General features: G+C 36.0%; 1 protein-coding gene across 5 annotated transcripts in view; it reads left to right on the top strand.

Moving 5' to 3' along the window:
- The window catches only part of TMCO3 (transmembrane and coiled-coil domains 3), a 34,724-nt gene extending 12,294 nt beyond the window's left edge, over positions 1–22,430 (top strand). Inside the window, exons 6-14 of one of the 5 annotated variants that reach the window (XR_012040375.1) lie at positions 708–836; positions 2,735–2,827; positions 4,011–4,197; positions 5,155–5,272; positions 5,844–6,039; positions 12,341–12,491; positions 13,792–13,873; positions 18,841–18,920; positions 19,442–19,465. Coding sequence is in view for 1 of the 5 variants with exons in the window: in XM_072849831.1 (XP_072705932.1) it covers positions 708–836; positions 2,735–2,827; positions 4,011–4,197; positions 5,155–5,272; positions 5,844–6,039; positions 12,341–12,491; positions 18,841–18,920; positions 19,442–19,591; positions 21,223–21,336 (1,218 nt within the window). In the remaining 4 variants the exon portion in view is untranslated. Of the gene's footprint in view, positions 1–707; positions 837–2,734; positions 2,828–4,010; positions 4,198–5,154; positions 5,273–5,843; positions 6,040–6,583; positions 6,818–12,340; positions 12,492–13,791; positions 13,874–18,840; positions 18,921–19,441; positions 19,592–21,222 lie in introns of those variants that run through there. The other 4 variants (XM_072849831.1, XR_012040378.1, XR_012040376.1 and 1 more) reach the window with 4 other exon arrangements.
- The last annotated feature ends 1,989 nt before the right edge of the window (positions 22,431–24,419 follow it).

Here is a 24,419-nt window from a genome sequence, read left to right as displayed (position 1 = left end):
ATTTTGGTAAGATTTAGTCCCACTAGTTTGCATGCCAGTACTGCTTGGTTGGACTGAATATAGTTCAATACTCCTAGTATAGTCTTCATAAGATTGATCGTGATGCCATATGAATCCTCTCTGTTTTTATTTGATTTAACTTGTTGCACCTTTGGGGCACCATCCCTTCTCTTGGACTGCAGAGTGTTAAAGCAAGCTACTGCTGTGCCTGATGAGCCACTTGCATGTTGTCACTGGAGAGAATTTATCTGTTTATGTCTTGTGATGGAAAAAAAAAAAAAAAAAAGGATGCTGGAAAATATATAGACATGCTATTAATTGTATTTGTGCTTCATGACGAATAATTGGATTGGGATTTTTAAAACCAAAACCAAAAGGGATCTGTTTCACCATTTGTTTTAATGCAAAGTGTCATTCCCCCCACAATTCCCCAGGAAGCTGCCTACTTCCTATAATGTATTTAAAATATGTAATAAATTGATCAAAAGTTCCCAAAGCTACCAATTACTTAAGGTTAGTACCTCATCTGCTTCATCATACAACAAAGTGTTCAGGTTAGTTTACTGAAGTTGTGTTTTCTTTTCACAGGCAGTGTTCTACATTTAATTTTACAATGCTATTTATCTTTTGAAAGATAATAGTCTTTAATTTAATCACAAATTTGCACGTCCTTTATATTAATGCATTTGTAAATCTTAAATATTTAGGATATTGTGACAATAGGAATGTTGTCTTTGCCATGTGGCTGGCTGTGCACAACAATAGGATTGCCAACCATGTTTGGGTATATCATCTGTGGAGTACTCTTAGGACCATCAGGACTAAATAGTATCAAGGTAAGTGTGCAAGGTGCTTCTTGACTGGCTTCATTTGTTGAAATCTTTAAAAGTAGTTTTAAAAGAATATGGTATTGCCAACCTCAATTGTATTTAAAAAAAAAAAAAAAAAAGAAATCTCCAAACCTGGACCTTTGCAAAATGAGGCCTTAAAATTTTCTGTCTTTGACTCACTTTGTTTTCAATTTTTTTTCTCCTATATAATCATGACATAAGCAATTGTTGAAAGTGAAAGCTGAAGATTGGGTGTTGTGGGGTTTTTTTGGTGGTGTTTTTTTTTTTTTTTCTTTTTGTCTTTAATCATAAAGCATCACATTTGAAAGCCAAATTATTTAAATGACATCAAACATTCAGAAACTTGCAAAAAGTCAGTGTTGGTAGCGGAGGAAGTGTTTAAAACAAGTAGTTCCCTGAGTAGCATAGCTTGGCTCTCTAGAGAGTTATTTTGCATCTCTGTAGCTCTTTCATTCATCCTAGTCACCCTAGTTCCCTAGTCCCCTGCCCGCATTCCTGAAGTCCCCTGCCCGCATTCCTGAAGTCTCTTGAACCTTTTTAGCTCCATTATGTGTACCCTGATTACTAGCTCATGTGAAGCCATGGGCTGTGGTTGGCTAGACATTGCACGTTTTGATTAGTGGTCTGGTGTGCATTAACAGATTGTTTAGCCGGCAGGCAAAACAGAACATGTTAAGGTTGCACGGTAATGTCCGGTTAAGTTACATGTGTCTATTACATTGATATCCACGTCACTGCTTGGAACTTACTGTCTTTGCAACCTCTGCTCTTATGTGGACTTTTGTTGAAAATGACTGTTGGGCTCAAGAGTAAGTAGGGATGTGTAGAAATTGTAGGATTTTGCCAATCTTGTATTGGAAGAGAAGGCTACAAATACTACACTTTCAAATTTTCATATTCTAAAATTAAGATTAAATAATAACCTTTGTGTTGTACGTAACATCTGGGTTGAGAAGGTCTGGAAAGCTTGACCACTTAAACTGAGAAACAAGTTTGTAAGCTTGGCTTTAGAAAGAGATTCAACAATTAATTTTCAGAGACTTACACTGAGGAAGATGATGTGGTTGGAAAAGACATGTGAGAGGTTTCTTTAGGACAGTTTCTTAGTGAGCTGCCTGTTTCTTGTGGAGCTGTGATTAAACATTATTCATCTGGATAATGTTGATGTTGACTGGGTCTCTTGTGTGTACTCTCTCCTTTTGTCTCTTCTGTATTTTATTTAAAAGTTGCATGTCGGAGGAACTGAGGAAGCAGGCAGATTCTAATCTGGCAGGGAAGATAGTTTCCATCTCCACTTCTCTATGATTGATGATAGACCCTGTCCTCTTCTGCTCTGGACTGTAAATACACAGAAAAGAAATGTTAGGTTTTTCTGTTGTGAAAAGGAAGACAACTGCTTTTCTTGCTGTTGCACCCTTCTCTCTGAAGTGGAAAGGCTGGTAGTTGTACTGAGAGATGGATGCATGGAGTCTATAGGATGGAGAGCAGAACAGCAACTACAGTCTAGCAGAATTATTATACCAGTAGACTAATAAAATAACTAGCCAGAAGTAACTTCTGGAATGCAAGCCTTGGGGGGTTTAATAGCATATGCATAAAACGCTAACCTATTTATTTTCAGCAAGCAAGCTTGCCTAGATCAACGCACGTGTGCGTTTTGGGTGACCAGCACTATCCAACCAAATTATCTAGTAGCAGCCAGGTGATGGGAAAAATGTTTGAACCCTAAAGATGCTGAGGGATATTCTCATGTCATATGACCAGCAAGTAAACTATGGAACTACCTATGGAAACATAATGAGAAACAATTTGTTTTGTAAGTGGACTTATAATTTGTATTATAAGTAGACTGCTGTGCACTGATTTTTTTTTTTTTTTTTAAGTCTATTGTACAGGTGGAGACGTTAGGAGAGTTTGGTGTATTCTTCACTCTCTTTCTAGTTGGTCTGGAATTTTCTCCTGAAAGATTAAGAAAGGTACTTTTGTATAATACCTCTACACTACAGGATTTAATTGCTAATGTTTTATTTCAGATTTTTACATTCTCCCTATAATATACTGGTGTAACTTTGTACATTTTTGAAAAGACAAATATGACATTTGCTTCTTTTCTTTAACTCTTCGGAAAGAACAGGATGCATTATTTATTCGGTGTCTCCAAAAAAAAACTTTGCTATTCCTCTTCATTTTAGTAAAACAGTTTGATTACTAGAAAAATCTCACACAATTTATGGCAATCCATCTCTGCTTTATTTTAACTTGCAGTAACATGCAGTTGCTGTTATGGAGTGTCTAGTAATGTTTGGCAGTCCTGCTATAAAAAAAAAAATCAGTTTGTTAAGTACTGCATGCTGAATTGATGATACATGCTGTACTGGCTAATAAACTGATTCTGCAAGTAAGTTAGCACAATCTGGAATATTACATGATGTGGCCATCAGGATTCAGCAAAAACGTACAAGTTTCTTTTGGTCTTAATTAAAAAAAAAGTTATTTCATAAACAAGCTAGAATTTTAATAGTGCAAAATACTGCTGCAAAATGTGTAAAGACTGTATGTATGTCAAGAGTGCCGTTGTGTGATTTGTTCCTAAACTGGTGGTTGTGAGTTCATGAGACTATAAAAGCTTTAATTGAAATGTGTTAAAATTTATGAGCCTTCCGCTTAATCTGCTATTTCTAGTCCATCTAAAGTCAAAGATAAAAATCAGTAATTCAAGGGTTCCTAAACTGTAGTATGTACATTGTTACTTCAGAATTGTGTGTTCACTAGTGTGGAGCGGGCTGCTGGTATTGATGATGGCCTTTGCCACTCCCATTTTTTCCCTACCCTGGAATCACATCGAATAACTGGTCTTCCATTTGATGGTTTTAATATATTTCAACCCATACTGGACCCTTGGCCCTTAATTTGTCTGGGAGCTCAGGGAAATCTACCTAATTTCTGGTAATGAGCTTTCTGGCATAGAATATTATCTGCCAGGCATAGGAACTTCAGAGTTTTAGGATGTATAGGATGACAGCCCATTACTTCTGTGGCCCAGCACTGCAGCCCCAAATCTTGCATCTTTAACTGCTTGTTTGTGCTGAAAATCATTGTAACTTATCAGTGAGAAAAGTGTCATCAGACTTTATCATAAGAACTTGTTTTCTTCCCAAGGTGTGGAAAATATCTTTGCAAGGACCCTGCTACATGACGGTTCTGATGATTGCCTTTGGTTTACTATGGGGACACTTGCTCCAAATTAGACCAACACAAAGTGTCTTCATTTCCACTTGTTTATCTTTATCAAGCACGCCATTGGTGTCAAGATTTCTTGCAGGTAGTGTTCGAGGAGATAAAGAAGGTAAGTATGATTTTAAATATGGACTACTGTAGTATCTACAATAAGATTTGAAAGAAGTTGACTTTGTAATATCATGAGAGAAACTAGTTAAAAAACAAACCAAAACAAAAACCACTGTTAAGTCTGGTTTACAAGGGATCATCCTCCTTTAACACTGGCCAGTGTTGTGTATATTCTTGTTATGAGGTGTTACCTGCTATTTACATAGCCAGTCCTCTTTGGAGAAAGACGATGTAGCCCAATCAGTACTCTCCATGTTAAGAATTGTCTTTACTGAGGGTCTGGAATCTTTGTGCTTTTTAAGCGGTTATCAGGTTAGACCATTACTACCAGTCTGTCATCAGGGCAGAAAGGCTAACTTAAATAATTCACATCCTTCTTCAGCAAACTAAGACCAGCTCAGGTAGTCTTTTATAGCTAACAGCTCTTCAAATAAGTACCTTCAAGTGCCATATTGCTAGCTTCTCAAAGACTTGTAAATGTTTCCTTTCAAAAGTTCTGCCATCCTGTTTTCTTCCACTTAAACCTCCCTCATACATACTGCATTAAAGTTCTCCCCACTCCCTAGAATATTCATATTCTAATGCCTAAATTCAAAGTGTATGTTTTACACATGCTGGCTCTTCTATGTGTCTGTTATTCTAAAGACTGTATGTTTTCAGTAAAGGAGTTCCAGTAAATGTATAACTAGGGCTTAACTGATAAGCAAAGTCTGTATTTTTATTGTGTAACAGAAAATTCATATGAGTATTTTATTTATATTTTTAATATATCTTTATATATATTTTAATTTACTTACTGGTGGGGAAAAAAAAAACCCAGAATGCTTTGAATGACCTCACCCCATTGAGAACTATACTTAGCGTCCATTTGATGAAGACATATCTAGATTTCTGAGCACTGCAAGCATTCCTAGATTCTGATGAATGTTTCCATGACTGCTTTGTTGGTGCACAGGGGATATTGACTACAGTAGTGTACTACTTGGCATGTTGGTGATGCAGGATGTGCAGCTTGGTTTATTTATAGCTGTCATGCCTACACTTATTCAAGCAGGAGTGAGCACATATTCCAGGTAAAAAAAATTATTGCATGTGTCTTCCCCCCCACCCCCTTCCAATTAGTATGTAGATTGCAGATAGGAATACGAAAGCGCTACCATTAATGTCAGTACTGTGAAAAATATGCACTCTGTTCTGTGAGTTCCCTTTACTATTTGTACTTGTCATGTTGTATGAGGATATTCTTTCTGCTCTAGCTGCCTTAGTCCTGTCCAGTACTTAAAATTTGTAGTGAAAAGTTTGTTATTGTAAAAAAATAAGTGAATTTCTTCAGTTACTTTATTCCCTCAAGACATATTTTTGTCAAAGACTATGTGATAGTATTATTGAGCCTGATGGCTAACCTTGAAAATCAATCAACAAAAATCTTTTTGAATCAAAATGGAAGTAAATTCTAGGCTGTAAAAGAGATTGCTGGGGACTCAGCAGATCTAGTATTAATCTTGTTTACTAATGTATCTAAACATCTTACTGTAGCTACACAGTTTTGAACATCTGTGGAATTAGATCTTTTCACTTAAGGGGAAGTGGTTGGGAGGCATGAGAGCACTTGAAAGAAATGTTTTGTTTGTTCTTCTCTTCCAGCATTTTCAAGGAAATACTGAGAATACTGATACTGATTGGCCAAATTCTCTTTTCTCTGGCTGCTGTTTTTCTTGTATGTCTTGTTATAAAGACTTATCTCATAGGACCATATTATCGCAAGTTGCATGCAGAAAGCAAAGGGAATAAAGAAATCCTCATTCTAGGAATAACTGCATTCATCTTCCTTATGTTAACGGTAATCTTTTAAATTAATAAAACATTTTTATACATGTGGTAGTTTACTGCATCAGTATCACAAAAGCCATTGCACTTACTGTTATTGCATATCCATGTACCTCTGTAGTTAATTATTTGGTTTTAAAATGTTTTAAAACAAACCCCAAATGCACAGATGATTCATGCATTTACAGCATAGATGAGTAAGAAGACATAGAATTTGAATGTCAATCAGCTGAACTTTTGCTGGTAACTTTTAATACAGCCAGTTAAAGAATAATAATTCCAGTTTTAATTTTGGGCTACTTCATGAGTTTGAAAATAATTTAGGATGGGTTTTGAGATACTGATAATGGCTGATTGTGACATTTGCTCACAAGTTTCTTTTCAACAGCAAATTCTCAACATGGTTATTATAAAATACTTTTTCTGTGGGCGATAAACAGTTTGGGATGAAGTTGAGAAAGTAGAGAAATGCCTTAGGGTTCATAGGTTTTGAGATCCCTTTTGGGTTTGGTTCATTTTCATCTGAATCTTCCTTCTATTTGTATCTCACATTTCAGCCCTCTGAAAAAACTATTCTGCTGGAGAACAGAATGTGACAGTCGCTGATAATGTTGTGGGTTTGACACTCCATTATCCTGGATGTGCAGATTGTTACGTCCTCTGAGAATGTCTAAGAAAAGTTATCCCAAAAAGTTCCTGTGCACGTGCCTTTTTTTCTGGGAGTATTTGCATAATTATTACAGCTCTAACAGAGAAAGCTGACCTCCTTCAGGAAGAAGGTCAAGAAATAAGTTAGTGAGAGTGTTGCTTTACAATTTGTTGATTTCTATTGTATAGGTTAAAAATTCCACCCCTCTAAACAGCTATTCATATTCCAAACAGGAGTGCCATCTAATGAGAGAAGGAACAAAACTAGTTTCCCCCTTTTACTTTCTAACAAGCAGACATAACATTTGTAGAACCACTTCAATAAAAAACAACAACAACCAAACCACAAAAGTTGCATAAAATATTATGGTATCTAGAAGCAGTCTTACTTTCATTAAAAATATGGCCTACGTAGACTGATCTGACTGAATTTGGCATATTGTGCCCAAATCATGTATCAAATGTAGAAGGAGTTTGTCTACGTGACTTTACATAATATATGTGTGTATACAAACCTGAGGGAGTATATGTTTGCGTTGGATTCATACTGCAAAACAGAATGCTTCCTCAGCATCGGCAGCATTTGTGAAGGAGCAAATATTTTGTGTACTTGATAAGTGAAAGCAATTTTCCTTTTAAAGTTGATAAATAATGTATCAAAGGGAACAGTACAAAGGATACTGCATGTAACCTCAGTAAACCAGTTGAGGTGCTTCATATTCACTGACACAGATACATTAATTATAGTAATACTACAAGTTGTGGTTTGAGCACAAAGACTTAAAAAAACAATAATGAAAAAAACAACAAAGTATTTGGTTGTCCAGTTGAACAGTTCAATAAACAAATCTTCTGGAAAACAAATCTTAATTGGTATAGATGCCCTACTATGTAAGGAATAAAAACATAGTGTGGGGGATGGCAATCTAATCTGAAAAAATGTTGCATGTGTTTGGAAAGGATAAATTAAGGGGTTTGAGTGCCAGGTAGGAAAACAATTAAACTGGCATGGTTCTTTCAAAGATCTTTCTACTTTGAAAATCAAGCCTAAATATTGATGGAGTTTGTATAATTATCTGCAAACACAGAATTTTCCATACTGGTGTAATTGTAAAAAAGCTTTTGAATTTGTGGAGGGAGGAATAAGAGAGTGCATATTTTAGTCACCTTATCCAAAGATGACTCTGTGACTCCATTTAGAAAACTTGAGAGACCTTTTTAAACAAAATATTTTAATTCTTTATCTAGCATGTGAGTAATTCTGCAGGCCACATCCTTTCCAATACATGACAAGGGGGTAGGAATGATACTGTATTCCTGCTTCATGCATACAGTTACATGCGTAGTTACTTGTTACATGCTTCAGTGTTGACTGGATTTCTGGGGTCCATCCAAGTTTATGTTGTATTGGGCTTCATCTGTAACACTAGCACATATAATGCACATTATATAGAAACAATTTATTTTACTTGTTTCCTGTGTTTGAAAATCTTGACTAATTAAACAAGAGTTGCTGTTTCTCTACCAATAAGAGATAATTCTGTATGGGAATCCTTTTCTATATGGGAATTCAAATTCTGTATGGGAAAACAAGAGAGAGGATAGGACAGAAGTGAGTAAGCAGTTTTGGTGTAAGGGATTATCCTGTCAACTGAGGAACTTTCTGTATGGAAGTGACTTTTGAGCATTTCTGAACTGCTTGGCTCACTTGGATAACATTGCAACTCATTAAATCTGAAACAGGATCTTAAATACATCTCTTCTTGATAAACTAACTTAAGAGTAGAAGAGATGCAACAAATCTCGAATAAGATATTTTACCAAAATTTGGAGCTTAAGATACCTCTTTCTGTTCCCAGATATTCTCAGAAATAACTGAAATTCCCCCTCCCTTTTTCACCTCAACTAGTTAGGCAGATCGGGAGCTGGGGGGGAATTGTGTCAAGTGCCAGTCCTATAAAAGTCTAGCTGACTTTGAGACACAGTTGTGCATCTTTCAATCATGTACCTTGTTATTAGTAACACAGGTTCAGTAGATCATTATTACACTTTCAGCAACTCCTTTTCAAGCTTTGAGTTATGCAGATACTGCTTTTTGGGTTTTTTTTATTGGGAAACTGTTCTCCTGAATGTAACATAAAGAACAAATCTAGCTTATGGTTTTAAATATCACCATTTAGGATTGATGGCCAAACTGGTACTTTTAGGTCGAGATATATACCACAATGAGCTGAAGAACATGTTGCAAGTCAGCCAGGGCGTTCACTGGTGTAGTGTTGCTTTTTCATGTTCTGTATGTACAGAAATATTACAAGGAAAATAGTGTTTAAAACACTATCCTGGTAATGAATTGCTGTATTAGATATCTGCAGGACAACAGTGGTCAGTTTTATTATGTTTTAAAACTAAGTTGCTGAATGTTGTTAAGGAACTGGAACAAAATAAAACCTGACCTGACAAGAAGGATAGCAGTTACATTTACATGTTTATAGGACCGTGCATACATGTGGCGGGTGGTGGGGGAAGTGGCTTCCAGTTTGACTGCATTATGGTTGACCTGGGATGATGGCAGCAAATGGAGGGAACTTGCCAGCTTGCTTTATATACCAAAAAGATGAAAATATAGCTATGTTATTGCAGTACTTTATATATGAAAATGTACATACTTTTTCCTGCACTGTATTAGGAATGTCATTCCTTGTTTGCCTGGAGTACTTCTCAATGGCTCATAACCTGCTTATGAACTCTTTTCTATCAATTAAAAGGAGAAGATTAAGGAAGAACTGTAATCTGAGATATTCTAGTTCATTGTTTAATAGAATACAGTTGAGATGGAGTTTTTACAAGGTTCACTAAAAATTGTTTCCATTTCCATTAAGGCTTTACTTCCTTAAAATGCAAGCTTAGAATTCACCTCTTTACTCTTGCACAGATTTAAGTTATTAAAGCCTGAAATTCTAATATATTTATTTCCATCAGGGATTTCTTTAATTTTACTGGCTTACCATATTCATTAAGCTTCCATGATGATTAAAGAGTAGCCATAAGATACACATTATTAGAGAATATAGGCAAAACAACTGCTGAACAAATGGTTAAAATTCAAGTGGAACATGTTATAGAAGTAATGTTTGTTTCTTTATTTATTGCTATGGTAGAACATTTGAACATAAAAATCCAATATTCTAGTGAAAGCAAAGCAATCCTGTCTGAAATAGAGTAAAATGAGACCTTTGAAAACAACTGAAAACTAAATTGTACTGGGAAAAGCATGTAAATTGACAAAACTTTTCATTTAATTTTGAGTGAAAAAGCTTTCTGTAATGTAGGAGTTGAGAAAAGGACGGTGCAGTGCCCAGGGATTAGTAATTGTTAGAGCCCTGTTGGTAAAGGCAAAACATTAAAAATTATGCAAGCAGAGAGGGAGTACAAAATGCAAAATACTTTCCAAGTTTTGCTTATATAAGAAATTTTGCTGAGAATGCCTTCCTGCCAGTAAAACAAACTTTCTCCAGTGTCTGTGTGTGCGCACGCCCACACGTTATATATAATAAACCCTGATGCTACAGATTTAGTTGAGGAAATGTATCCACTTGGTAATATTATTGGACAACCAGAGACCAGCATGGGAATAGTAAAAGGAGTCGCTGTATAAATCTAGATAAAAATTTGAAGAACAGACTGGAGGAGAGGGGATGGGGTTAAGAAAATAATGTAATTTTTGGTTATTTTCTTGCCGTCTCATCCACTTCACACTTTTCTGTATGTAGAGTGACCTATAAATTTTGTAGACCTGAAGTTGTCTAGTACCTAGAGAGTAGACAAGAAATAGCAAAATTTGCCTTTTTATCTACCAGGCCCTGGAGCTTGTACTTAGCTTGCTGTAGAGTGAAGGAATGGAATTCAGTTTTTATGCAGTGGGAGCAAACCCAGATGGACATACAGTTTGCTCCAGTTATGTCTGATGCTTTCTGAACAAGCATGTTTCTTTCACACTTAAACTGCTCCTTGCTTGAATAGTGATTCTCATAACAGCACGGTATCATGCAGTTCCGGTACAAGAGATGGTAAATCCCTTCTTACATGGTAACCTAACCATGTACCTGTGAATACTTAAAATATTAGCTATAAAAGTTTTGATCTGGAGCTCTGTTATAGCTGATAACACTTAAGTGTGCGGGGATTATAGCTGAATAGTAAAAATAATTGCAACTTTATTTGAAGAGGCTATATTGGATCTTAATCATACTCAGGAGCTTGTGACTTTTAAAACAACTAATGTATGATTGAGAAGAACTTAAATGTTTCCTATTCATAACTGTTTCCTTTATCATATTCATCTTTCGGTGATTTTAAAGCATTTTTATGTATATTTCCTTATTCCCTTTTACAATTTCAAATTGTGGTGAAAAGCACTGAAATTCCTTTTGTTTTAAAATGGGAGTAACATTATAATGTTATTTCATTGGTTTTGCCTGATCAGCAACTATTTGCATTAGTTGACAGAACCAATTTGTTTTCTTAAATGTCTTGCAATAAATTACAGACTGTTAGCACAAATGGAGTTATGTGATGAGCATTCAGACATTAATACTTCAATACACAAAAGTCTGGGGTTTATTTTTAGGTGGCATTTTATGCATAGCTTGGAGACTTGTTTATTGTGTCTTTTGCTCTCCTCCGTTAATTTCAAGTCACTTGAGTTTTAGCTTCATACCTTACAGTGTAACACTGTTCAAGATATGATGAATGTTGTCCATGAATGTACTATGGTGCATTGTTGCTTAATCTAAATTAGTATAGAAATAAGTCTTCAGTTGTAAATGTTCTATTAATATTAATAGCATTGCCCATTCTCAGTAAGATGACCGTCTGCAGCAGCATGGTTTTAAAGTAATTATATTAAAACATACTTTATACCAACTAAAAGTGCTGCTTGCTTTTTTTTAATGTTCCGAGCATTGCCTTAAGCAGTTTCTTTGTTTTTAGTTCAGTCTCTTTACATGTGTTTCATCTCTTCTTTCTAGTACCGTATTCAAATAATAAAAAAGAATGAAGAGCAGTCTGAATTTTTTCAAACATATCGTGCTTCTTTTCAGCAGTTTACTTCACATGCTTAAATGCATCCCTATTCAGTAAAGCACACAGGCACATTTAAGTCCAATTTACAATAATAAAACATAATTTATGCCTGAGCCTTCTGCTAAATTGAGACTATTCTCCCAAATTATAAGCTTTGATTTTTATTTTTTTCCCCTTATTTGACAGCTGGAAAATATGCTGTTCTTACTGCTTTATTTCACAGCCTCAATGTCTTATGCAATCCTGACTCCAAAGCTGTTATGTCTTTCTCGTTTTTGTGAAATCAGATGCTATCCTTAAGAGTGACACAAAGCATTACAATGTAGATTAAGAAATTTATTTTTGTTTTTGTGGGGAAGGAGATAACATGGAGGGGAAACTGGTTTTGTGAGTCTTTTGTATAAATACAATACTGCAGAACACTGAAATACGCTGAATTCTATTTGTTGTTGAACTTGCATAAAGACATAGTAATTTCCTACATTCAGTATAATGTACAGTTTTATAATTTCACTGTGAAATGGTATATAAAGTCACTCAGGGCTAAAGGAAACAGCAATAGATTTTCTGTTATTCCTTGACAGATCACAGAGCTGTTGGATATTTCAATGGAGCTGGGATGCTTCTTAGCTGGAGCTCTGATCTCTTCTCAGGGTCACATGGTTACTGAGGAGATTATGTGCTGTATTGAACCAATACGTGACTTTCTTGCCATCATTTTCTTTGCATCCATAGGTAACTTCTAAGAAAACTTATTTCAAAAATAGTGTTAACCTACAAATGTGGGGGAGGAGGAAAAAAAATGGTGTCTACAAACTGGGGGGAGGAAATAGGTTGGGTTTTTTTGTTGTTGTTTGGTGGTGTGTTGTTGTTGTTGTTGTTAAGAAACTAAAATGTTAACTGACCACAATATTGGTTTGACTTTGCTAATATTTTCTAAATTGGACATTCATTTTTGTAAGCAATTTCCATGTTGTACTCTCAATTCTTGTTTTAATGTTAGTTCTTCATTGTTAATTCTGAATTTGTCTGGGCTATTTAAAACATGTAACTAAAAATTTTAAGGTAAAAAGACGTTTTTGGTTTGGGTTTGTTTTTTTTTAATGTTCTGTCTTCACAGTGGATATATTTGTACTTTATACTAAAATTGTATTACTATTTTGAGTCTGTTGGTAGAGTAGATTTAAGGCCCTTATGGCTTGGTTTTCTCTAGAAGCAGAATATGATAACGGAAACAGATCTTTTTTTTATAGCATCTTGGTTCTTTAGTTAGGAAAATGTGATCTGTGTGTTCTCAACGCAGGGAAAAAAATAATTGAACAAGATGTATCTCAGAGACTACCTGAAAGGCATCAATGCTGCATTTCAGTTGGCAAAGACCAGGAGAGTAACTCATCATGCTTGTCCAGAACAAGTTAACTCTGAGAACATTTACAGTCAATTGGTAGCTTCATTTTGAACTGCTACATTCTCTAGCTGTCCGTGCATGCCCCCTAAACGCTTTCTCTAAAGGAAACAGAAACACGTTACTGAAATGCTTAGGTACAGTGAATGAGGAGACGGGCCCTGTGAAAGCACTTGCCTCTCCCTGTGGATTGTATAGGAGATGCATGTCCTGTTTTGGGGGCACTGCAAGGTCTAAAATAGAGGGTTTGAATGTGGCCTTTTGCACAAATCCAACCTCCTTCGATCCACGCTTACTTAGAAATTCTTGGGGTTTGGTTCTTATTTTTTTCAAGACGACCCTTGGTTTTTTTTCTGGTTTTATTTTAAGTTTTCTATTGTTCTTTTTATCTCCATATATTTATTCAGATAATAGTGAAGCCTCATCAGCATAATTTGAATGCCTTTCCTCATATACCTGTTTGATAACAGAAACTAAAGCTGTTTCTGATGGTTGCCAAAATAAAAAGGAAAAGTTATGCTTGCTAATCTTGACTTTTGTTTTACGCAGCCCATGATAATAACTTGTGCTGATCAGTCAGATTGCTTAGTGATAGATATGTTTATCTGAATAACTTATTTTTTAATAAAGGGAGGAAAGTGGTGAGCTATGGTAAAACTCTTGGGCCCATATAACTGACAAGATTGGATGAGTAATTGCTAAATGCTCATAGGTAAGTTGTTTATGTGTTTCAGTAAAGATTGTGATGGAGCAGGTAGTGTTTTCAGGGATACAAAGCATGACAACTAATTATAAGCCCAAAATTAATTTTACAAGGGGCTGAACAAAAATACTGTCCTACACTCTTGTGACCGCATAAATTAAGACTAGAGATAAGACTTTGGTAGAGTACAAGAACATAGCAAGACCTCAGTTGGCATGCAGGCAGCACTCCATATAGACAACGTTACACTGTAAGGAAATTATTTTAGTAGTTCTGTTACAGAATTTAAAAAAAAAAAAAAATCTTTTTAACTGTTGTTACCATTATAATTGCAAGAAGGGAAAGAAAATTGCCTAACAAGTTTGTATGGTTTTACAGAAAATAGGAGTTGTTCCTGCCTCAGAAGAAAGTTAGCTAAAAATCAGGAAAATGAGCTATGTTATAGGCCTCTGACAAAATGTGACAATGCTTGCTTGTAAAAAAAAAACAAAACCAAAAACCCAACAAAAACAACAACAAAACAAAAAACCCCCCAAAAATAAAACCCAAAACAAAAAAAACCCCAACCAAACAAAACCCTACAAAAAACAAACAAAAACCCCTTCCCTCCCCAAATAAACATTATCCACCCTTCCCCCTTTACTTTCAATTACTTTCAAATTTTGTGGTTAACAGGAAGTTCTGTGGGGTGGCAAGGAGGTAGGTTTTAAAAAGGAGTGATGTGATGTTGCAAAGAAAACCTAAGTAGGATAAAAAGTATTCCTTAAACTTAAAAAAAAAAATCTAGTAAGAAAAGACTTCTTGCTTGCTCTCTACTTATACATGTACACATGCAAATGATATGTATCTTTATATAGACATTTACTATGTGAAATTATGTAAAGGCCACAGGGAAAGATTCTCCCCCCCTGCCTAAAGAGATGGCTTGTTGCTATATGCAGCAAGCACCCTATTATAGAGAGCAGAAACACTTGAGATCCTGAGGTGGGATGGTGTACCACTGCAGTAATATAATTTCTGTTCCTTTTAGAATAAAGGAATAAATAGAAAAACTTGACTTAATTGAAAAGTGACTGTAAATATGTCATTTGGAAAAGTTAGGTCCTATTTTGCTTGTCTTAAATGCCTGCTTTTCTGTTCTCATTACAGAAATCCTTCTGGTGCCTAAAAGCTGAGCTGAATAGTACTTGTTCGTGTAATATCTATAATAGTGGTCCTGCCCTTAGCTTGACCTGTGTAATGCTACTGCTTTCAAACTCGCGCATGGGTGCATTTGTGGGAATAACACACCTTTGCAATTAGGCATTAACAGCTGCACTTTGAGTTACTCTCCATCTTGTACATTCATTTAGCCCTGTGGGTTCTTCAAGGTTTCTGGCTCTCTTTATGCTATCTGCTGAGGTTAGAAAGTTCCTGTTAGTCTCTGTCCTCACTAATATTTTTGAGAGAACATCTGAACCAATCCCTTAGAGCCACATTTTGAGAACTTTCTTTCTCATTTCTGTTTTGGTATCTAGTACTCAGATCCTTTCCTTTCCACCTCTGCATCATTTGATTTTGTTTTTATTGCTTTTTAGAAAGATGGAAGGCATCTTTGCGTAGACTGTTTGACTTTTTTTAAAGGCTCCAATGTCCCATTTTTTGTCAGTCTACAAGGTGTATGGAGTTTGAAATTGGGCATCAGGACCCTATCTGTCACTTGTGAGGAGACAGATTACTTCCACTGGCCGACGAAGTTGTGTGTCCTCAATGTGCTGTACTTGCTTGCCAGGCTTCATGTTTCCCTTCTGGGTAAATCCTGTAGTCAGTGTTGGGACCTTGAACGCAAGATGCTGAAAACCCTTTAACAGTGCAGTCTTTTTCTTCAGAAGTTGGGTGATACTGACACTGTCAGCACTACCACTCTCCAGAACAAACACGTGCACAATGTTTCTCTCATGAGCCTCTTAACATTTCTGTTGAATTTGAGAGAAATCCCAGGAAGATCCCAACTGGAATTCATTAGATGACATACATCGCCTTCTCCTTACCCATCCAGCTCTACTGCTTTGTTGTCCTACAAGGAACACAATGAAACTTGGACGTTTCAAGCTCTCAGAACTGACATTAGAATCAAGATGGAGATGAATGTTCGTTTTCCCCTCTGCTACTTAATGATCTAGCCAGGGCTGTAGCATTTATTGCATTTGCTAGCTATGATCTTAGGTTCATTAAGACTCTTAGTAGATACAGCATCCCAATGTGTCGCTAACGTGATTTTTCTGAGTGATGTCCTGTCTTGAGGATGTGTCAGAATTAATTCTACTGGCTCCAATTTGACCAACAGAGTTCTGGTTTCTGTAATCTTGTTTGCTGTCAAGGACCTCCAAGATTCCTTTTCTTGATGCTGGATCTTCCAGGATGTGGTCATGACGTTTGGATCTTCACATGCTGTTTAATGGCCATCCAGCAGATTGGTGGAATCTGTCTAATTGGGGGGGGAGAAGGAGTTTACTCGTTAAGAAAAAAGTATTTATAAAAATAATGTGCAAAATCTTGCTTGTAGTTGTCCACAGAAGAACACATACCAACTTATATGAGTGAAATACGCTTTTTGTCAGAAAGCAAAAAGTTTTTTGACATTGATGCAAGGTCACCTTCACGCCAAGGCCTCCATTCCAGCTATTCCAGAACACTGCTTAGAATTGAAGTCCGGTGGCTTATGCTCAGCTCTGTGAAAATGTACCTAAGTGATATCCTAGCTATTGGTGACAGGCCCACATGCCACATGCTACCTGATGACAGTGCTGAAGTTCTTGAATTATTTGACTGAAGTGTTTCTTCCATTTAGAGCACAAGTCCATAGTTACTCTTGAGCTTAGTCATGAAGTCTGATTAAAACCATTAAAATCAATGACCATATGCATGCACCTTCTGTCTATGAAGTTAATCTTTCTGATGACGTTCGTGTTGTCAGGAAGGCTTCATGTGCTTGTATAGCAGTCTGATATGACTTCTGGCTTTATCCTACGTTTTCATCTAGGGCTGGGGCAAAGGTCTGTAATGACCATGAAATCCATTATAGTGGGATTTATTTCGCCCAAAACATGTCTGTGTGGTGGGATGTTTACTTGTTTGCTCAGAGTAGTGTAATGTAACAGGTTTAGGCTTGCTTCACCTTGCAGACACTTGCCTCCATGGGACTGGTATAGAAATCTGCGGTAGTTTGTGCCTCAGCTCTTTGGAATATGGTAATAATCTCCACATCGGGCAGCAGTTCAAATGGACTTCAGACTGCCTGTCTGCTCCAGAGCTGAAAAGGTAGTTCCACCAGTAGTGATGAGAGCACTAGGCTATATTTATAGCCTCCTTCTGAAATCTTCAATTCCAGATGTGGCAGAGTTGGCCTTCTTATCAAACATGACATTGTTACAGGCTGTATTTCTCTAGTTGCTTTTCATGTATGTTTCTGAGACCAGCCTAAAGGTGAATGAGCAATGTGCACATGATACACAGTAAAAAAAGAAAACCTACTTGCCCTTCCACATGCATGTGTGCACACATTTGGATTTCTTTTTTTGGTGTGGTGGTCATCTCTTATTCTGTCATCCCTCCCCTTATTCTGATAGTCTTTTGCATTTGCGCTTCAGTAGTTGGAAGGAAATTAAGAAATAAAATGGTGTGTACACGCTGATTGGGTAGTACTTGTATAACTATCTCTGATGTACTTGAAGACATTTCCATCCACAATGGAATGTGTGTATGGACAAAACATTGTGAAGTAACTTGTAAGTAACTTCTCTTGCACTCTCAGGAAGAGAAGATGACTCTTAGTTCTCTACAGTTCTTCTGGCTTTGCAGCCCTACTGGGCAGGGAAAATTAATGAAAACTTGTCTTGCGTTAAAATAAGAAGTTACAGCATCGATTTACATGCCTCATGCTTTAGAAAGCTAAACTCTTGTCCTTCACCAGAAATAATTGGGTTGGAGAACTTCCAACTATTATGGATTTATCAGGAACACCACCACTGTTTTGGTTCCTCTTTTTAAGAGCTTCTGTGAAAAAGGAATGAGCTTCCAGAGATACACAGTTACGTTTGCCTGCACAAGTTCCTCATACCTAGGAGGAAAAAATGGACTTAGCTGTGAGTAAGATTACTCCCCAGTGACTCCAGGACTTCTCCAACAAATACTTCTTTTTCTTATGTTTAATGTTAGCAGGATTTAGTTTTAAATTTCTGTGCTCTTTATGGTTCTTGTTATCTTGCTTCATACAATTACTGAATTAAAATGACAAAAAAATTGCAAGAGACACTCCCCCCCCCCCCCCCCCCCCACAACAAACCGCAACATCATAGCAATGGGGTTTTATATAATTCCTTAATTGTTAGACCATGCTCAGGGGTTTATGACTTTACCTGATTCCAGTCTAAGTGACTTTCCCAGTGCAGGTGACTTTCAGTGTTTTGTAAGTGAGAGTCATGGGATCAAAACAGTTACATTTTTCTGTTGTAGCTATAGTCTATGCAAATACTGAATATCATGTTCCTCCCACAGTGATAGTCCATTGCCATGTCATACAAAAATGTTAAATGGCTAGCAAAGTGTATGTTGCAATCACTGTGCAGAACAATGGAATTGTTTTCCTGCAGTATTTTTATAGCTTTCATTAGAGGTGTGTTTCAGTTCAGATTCTGGATTGTTGACTGGTGTGGAAGAGAGAAAACTTCATAAATGAAAGTGCTCATGCATCAGTCATACACAGTTTAACTCAGCTGGGAATGTTGTTTGTGCTAAACCCCCCCAAAGGAAAAATGGTTGGATAATGCAGGAAGTACTCTAGTGATCAAGTAGGTAGTGTTGGTAGGTATGTTAGGGCTTTTTGTTTGCTTGTTTTTGAGAATACAGTCTTGCAATTAAATCTGTTATTAACTCAGAAAATTATCATAGTAAGATATTGGCCTTAAACTTTGAAATATTATTTTCTTTCCTCCTAGGACTTCATGTTTTCCCCACATTTGTAATATATGAACTCACAGTCTTACTATTCCTTACATTGTCTGTGGTCATAATGAAGGTAATTTTCTTTTTCTCTTTATCTTTTAATAGTCTAAATAATCTTTGTGCTGCATGCCCTAATGAAAATTCTGTGCAAGAACTGAACATCTGATATAACAGAGAATATTACATCTTTACTGTAAATCTGTATTTGGAGGAATCTTACTGATTAGAATACAGTTTGATACAACATTCTTAGGATATTAAAAAGAAAAAAAGGATTGTATTTAACGTTGAAACTAAGTTACATATGGAGAAACATCTATTTATCTAGTTTGGGATTTGTGAAAAAGTTATCAAGTGTTTTTATTATAGTAAACAAGATACTACTTTTTACTGTGCAATGTACTTTTGTCTCTTTTGACATTAATACAGAAGACACATTTAGAAGTCCAGTAGTTTATTTTATGTCCAGATTATTGCATTTGATGCTATGTATCTTACAAAGATGTTACTATTTTATGTATTGCATTTCTTTTATTAAAAACCAAAACAAAACCAAAACAAACCCACAACAACCCAAAAAACCCGTTTTTAAAGTTTGTCTTGGCAGTGCTTGTCCTTTCTCTGATCCTTCCAAAGACCAGCCAGTATATCAAGTGGATTGTCTCGGCAGGACTGGCACAAGTCAGTGAATTCTCTTTTGTTCTGGGAAGTAGAGCACGCAGAGCAGGGATCATATCTCGGGAGGTAAGCTGTTCTATAGTTATTAACTTCATTTTTTGCACCTGAATAACTTACTGGGATTTTGTATTACAGTGTATTTGAAATACCAGTACACTCCAGTTTTGTGGCGTCTTTCAACTGTTAAATAAATCAACCCATACAAATGGAGACTTGTATGTCCCTGACAGGGTTCTTAGTTCCATTTTTTACTTGTTTCATATTGTACTTTAATATTTTAAATAGCAGGTTTTACTTTTAAATAGGTTAGTTATAAATGCTTTACCTTTACCGCTCTCACTGACCTCTTTATTAACTGAGCAGTGAGTTGTAGATAGTACCCAAGTCACTAAGACTGAGAAGCCTTTGCTTTTAAAATCTTGATAAACTAGTGAAAGAGGTAACTGAGAGTATAGGATTTGGAATAAGGAAATATCAGTAAGTAAGAACTAGAGAGCAGATATGGTGAAGTGGAAATTGCCTTAACATTTAAGCAAGCAAACAAACTTGTAATCTTCACCTGCAAAGCTTTTAAATCCCTTCATTTTAAATCCCCTGCAGAAGAAACAACCAGCTTTTTCAGTAGTCATGAAAAAAATTCCCTAGGAAAGAAACCTTAAACTTAGTTTTATATTGAAGCTGTGAGAACGTTATTTTTTTCAAGATGAAGTCTGCTTTGTGAAATTAAGTAAATTATGACTATAGTGATACAACAACTGACCTCACTTTCTAGTGCTAGCTGCTTTCTCCTCTATATCTCTGCTCACAAAAAATAGTCTGCTGGCACTCTGAGCTTTTCATTGTGGGAGCAAGTGGGCTGTATAATGCTGGAACCAATTCCAAATAAAGCACGTGTTAAAAACTTACACAATGCTGTTCACTTGTATAGGTAAAGGTGATTCATTTTCATGTTCACTCCTGCATATAATAAGGAGTTATAAATATTGTGTGTTTTTTATAGAGTTTCAAGATATCCATACGTGATCACAGAACCAGTTTAGGGGCCACCCACTGCGCTTGGAGGCCTTTAGGCTTTCATTTTTTTTCTGTGGCAGCTCTCATGTGATTATCTACTGTATAGGTTTATATAGCTCTGAAATTTCCAAAAGTCATTCTTCTGTTTGAGACCTCAGAACTACTTCCTGCTGCTGTTTTATAAGACTCATTCAGACTATGTAGTTAAGATCTTTTTTTCAGAAGATGTGCAGCATGACTTAAAGGGATTTTTGTTTGCTTTTCTGAGTGTAGGAAATAGTAGTGAACTTTGCCATTATATCATTAAACCAGAATAGGTTTGGGTGATTTGTTTTGGGGTTTTTTTTGTTTGTTTGTTTTTAAATAAAGTGGCATTTGGCCTTTGACCTTTTAGCGAACATTGAGCTTTCAAAATTGACCTCTTAACTATATGTGTAAGTAATTGTTTTTCTAGAAGCTCATAATGTTGTTTTTGTAATTGTATCTTCAAACCAGGTAAACATAATTAGGTGATTTGAGCGTGCACTTGTTTGCTTTTGTAGCACTATGCGTAGTTGGTTAGGAAGACAGGTGAAGTCTCCTGAAAATGCTGTCCAGAAGAGTCTGATCTCCTCAAACTTCTAATCACTTCTTAGTTTACCATGTAACTAAGAGAAGTAATGGCTTTTATTTGCAATTTTCAGGTCTATCTTCTTATTCTGAGTGTGACTACTCTAAGCCTTTTACTTGCCCCTGCCCTGTGGAGAGCTGCGATCATGAAATGTGTTCCAAGACCTGAAAGACGCTCAAGTACTTGATTAAGATTTGCAAATATACAAGAATACATCTTCTTGCAAGGAATATCTTCATTGCTCATTGTACTTCTATGCACTCAGAAAACAAGAGATTTTGAGTAGTCAGTCCTCTTGACGTGCACTTGGTTATAAGCCTTATACTGACCTTAAAACAAAACAAAATTCAGCATTAAAAAATAATTATATAATTTGAATTGCACACCTTTTCAGAATTTACTTTCTCTCTGACAGATTAGAATCTGCCAGAATATTTGCTCCTGATCCAATCAGTTATTCAGAGCATAAATTATTTTTTTAAATACAGCATCATGCAAACTGTGTTGATTATTTTTTGCCTGAATGTGCCTTTTAATTTTCATCTTATTTCATTACTGCTGGTTCATCACCAGATTTTGTTTAAAAAGAAAAAAAAAAAAAAGAAAATATTATGGTGCCTATGGTATCTTCTTTCACTAAATGACTTGAGTCATTTTCACATTTAGGAGTTTAATATACAGGTATAAAATGAATCACAAAACACATTTCTAATGGTGAGTAAAAGTGTAGTCCTCTACACAAAGAAAAGGTTTAACTGTTTAGCATCAAACTGTCTTAATCAGTCAAATACATATTCCAAATGATGCAGCCAATATTGTATGATGTTTTATTCCAAATTGTAGCATATAATGTATTTTCTTACAGTGGTAACTTTTATTTGTGTTAGTTCTTGTATTTATTTACATATTTGACTAAAAATTGACAGTAAGAAAGGGCATAACTTGTTATATTTGAAGACTGACAGTTATCACCCATTCTTGTTGCTAACTGCTGTTACAGTAATTGTTTACAGGTTTTTTTTTTCTTTGTTTTAAATCAGACATAAATTTAGTAAAACTGGGAAGTCTAATTTCGGGCAGATGTGAAAAATATCAGTTCTGTAACTTTGGAGTTGGATGTTACTTGACACTATGCTAGATTTGAAATTATTTTAAGTAAATTAATTTGCACAAAACTAGAAACGGCAGACTGGATGTATATTTGGAACTCCATGACTTTATATGTTGCATTTACATTGAATAAATTGTTAGTCTCTTTAAAATATCATATTTTAAAAAACAGTTTTTGAATGTGATCTTAAATGTGTTTTGTTCTTTAAAACGTTATATGTAGCAGGATAAGCCTTGTAAAAGCCCATTCTTTAAGTGTCATAGAGAAAGCTTACTCATAGACTGTAGTCTACTCTGACAAACAATTAAAAAATAATCCTGAGGTTTATCTGCTAAAAACAATACTATTAAAGATACATTACCACTTTAGGTCAGTATGATACTGTCATCTGAAATAACTTTGATACCCACAAAATAGTTAGATAAATGCATGTTACCTAGGTTTAAATTGCCAATTAAAATGAAAGCTGTCCTCCAAGTAGCAAAACAAAGCTTTGGATTGATTTGTGTGCTTTATACCTCTTTCCTGTACCATAGTAGCCTCAGTTTCCTCCTGTGTTTTCTCTGATATCGGCTGGGCTTGTCAAAAATGCAGCTTGGACTAGTCTGGAGTGTGTATGTACTATTAGGACAGGGTAGGGTTCATCATATTTGAGTTCTTGCTCACTGAATTAGGGCTTTCTCTCCAGGCACTGATCTTCGTAAAGGTTGCAGGAATGTATGGCAATTCCACCTCTCCTTGAATGGTTTGAAAAGTTATCGAGGAACAGTGATCAATGCAGAGGAAAAAGCTGCCCTATAATTCCCCCCCCCCATAAAATGAATCTGTAACAGAAATCTGAAACTGATTTGCTGGTGTATTTCAATATTTTGTATTCAAAATATAGAAGTAATTCAAAAGTTTTATAGTACTAGCTCAGACCTTCTACTCTTTTCCAGGTGCCTCACTAAAATAATTTGTTTCTTAACTGTACTAGAGAGAGAAATCGTACTCTACCCACTGACCTAGCTCATAGTTTCTGCTTGAAATACAAGCTTCTCTCCTGAATGCCTCACTTCGGTTTTGAAAGATGCTTATTTCTCATGTAGTTTACCACCTATGTTTCAGGGCGGGAAAAAAAGTATCTATGACAGACCGTGGTAGAGACCTCTGTATGGTTTCCATTATGTCTCTTAGTTAGCCCTTGAAATTATTATACGAAGTATTACAGCTGTGATGAGTAAACCTTTTGTCTAAATAAATTGCTGTGGCTAGTTGTACTTCTCTGGAAAATTCCAGTTAGGACAGTAGGAAATACTGATGGTTTGTGTCTCTTAGAAGAAAGAAAATATTTTCCTGATCGCCTTTTAAAGGACTTGGGTGAAGAGTCCTTTTGGTACCATGTCCAAAAAGGAAAGCAAGTGTCTAGATACCATACTGGTTGGCTCATCTCTGTCACTTCTTTCCCAAATAATTTTTGATTCAGTCATGACTTGGCTAGGCTTTAGGAGAGCTGGGGAAAGAGAAATAGGAGCCTCATCTGAGTATCAATGTTCTGTACCTCTTTGTTGACACAGACTTGGATTGCCTGAATGATTATTAGATGTAAATTCAAATTACTAAGCTTATTGGACATATGATAAGTTTGTTTACAATCAGATGTTTGAGATTACCTCCAGATTTCTATGAGACATCTTAGGATACTGTAAATGTTTCCCAAAATGCAAATAATAGCTCCATGCATAATTCCATGTCAAAATGGGGTAGTCTCATGACATAATCTTAGGGCAGAAACAACAGACCTTATTCCTGAATGATCAGTCGTGCCTGTATGGAAAATGGGGAGAATATTTCACAATTGGCCCACTTAGATATAATTGTAGCTTTTCAGGAACCTTATGCTTGTACACTGGAATATTCTCTTTCTGTGCCAAGTAGACAAAATTAAAGCAGAGATCCGGAAGCCCTGAAAGGAAAATCTACTGATTTGTTGAAGGTTTGCTGAAGAACAGGTGATCTTTTCTGGAAATTTTTGTTTCAGCTTGTTGGACAGTGGTTCTCTCTCATTCATTTATCTAATGATCAGCATCATTTGAATACAGAAAAGCTGATACAGGGCAGAAACTTCGGAAGTGATGAGACGATATTTCTGTGGTGAAGCTGTGCTTAAGGGAGTGGAA

This window comes from Ciconia boyciana, chromosome 1 (genome assembly GCF_034638445.1).
Source record: "Ciconia boyciana chromosome 1, ASM3463844v1, whole genome shotgun sequence".
In the NCBI taxonomy this organism is placed as follows: domain Eukaryota; kingdom Metazoa; phylum Chordata; class Aves; order Ciconiiformes; family Ciconiidae; genus Ciconia; species Ciconia boyciana.
Note: the sequence above shows the minus strand (reverse complement) of the source record. Positions and strands in the feature narration are given on the sequence as shown.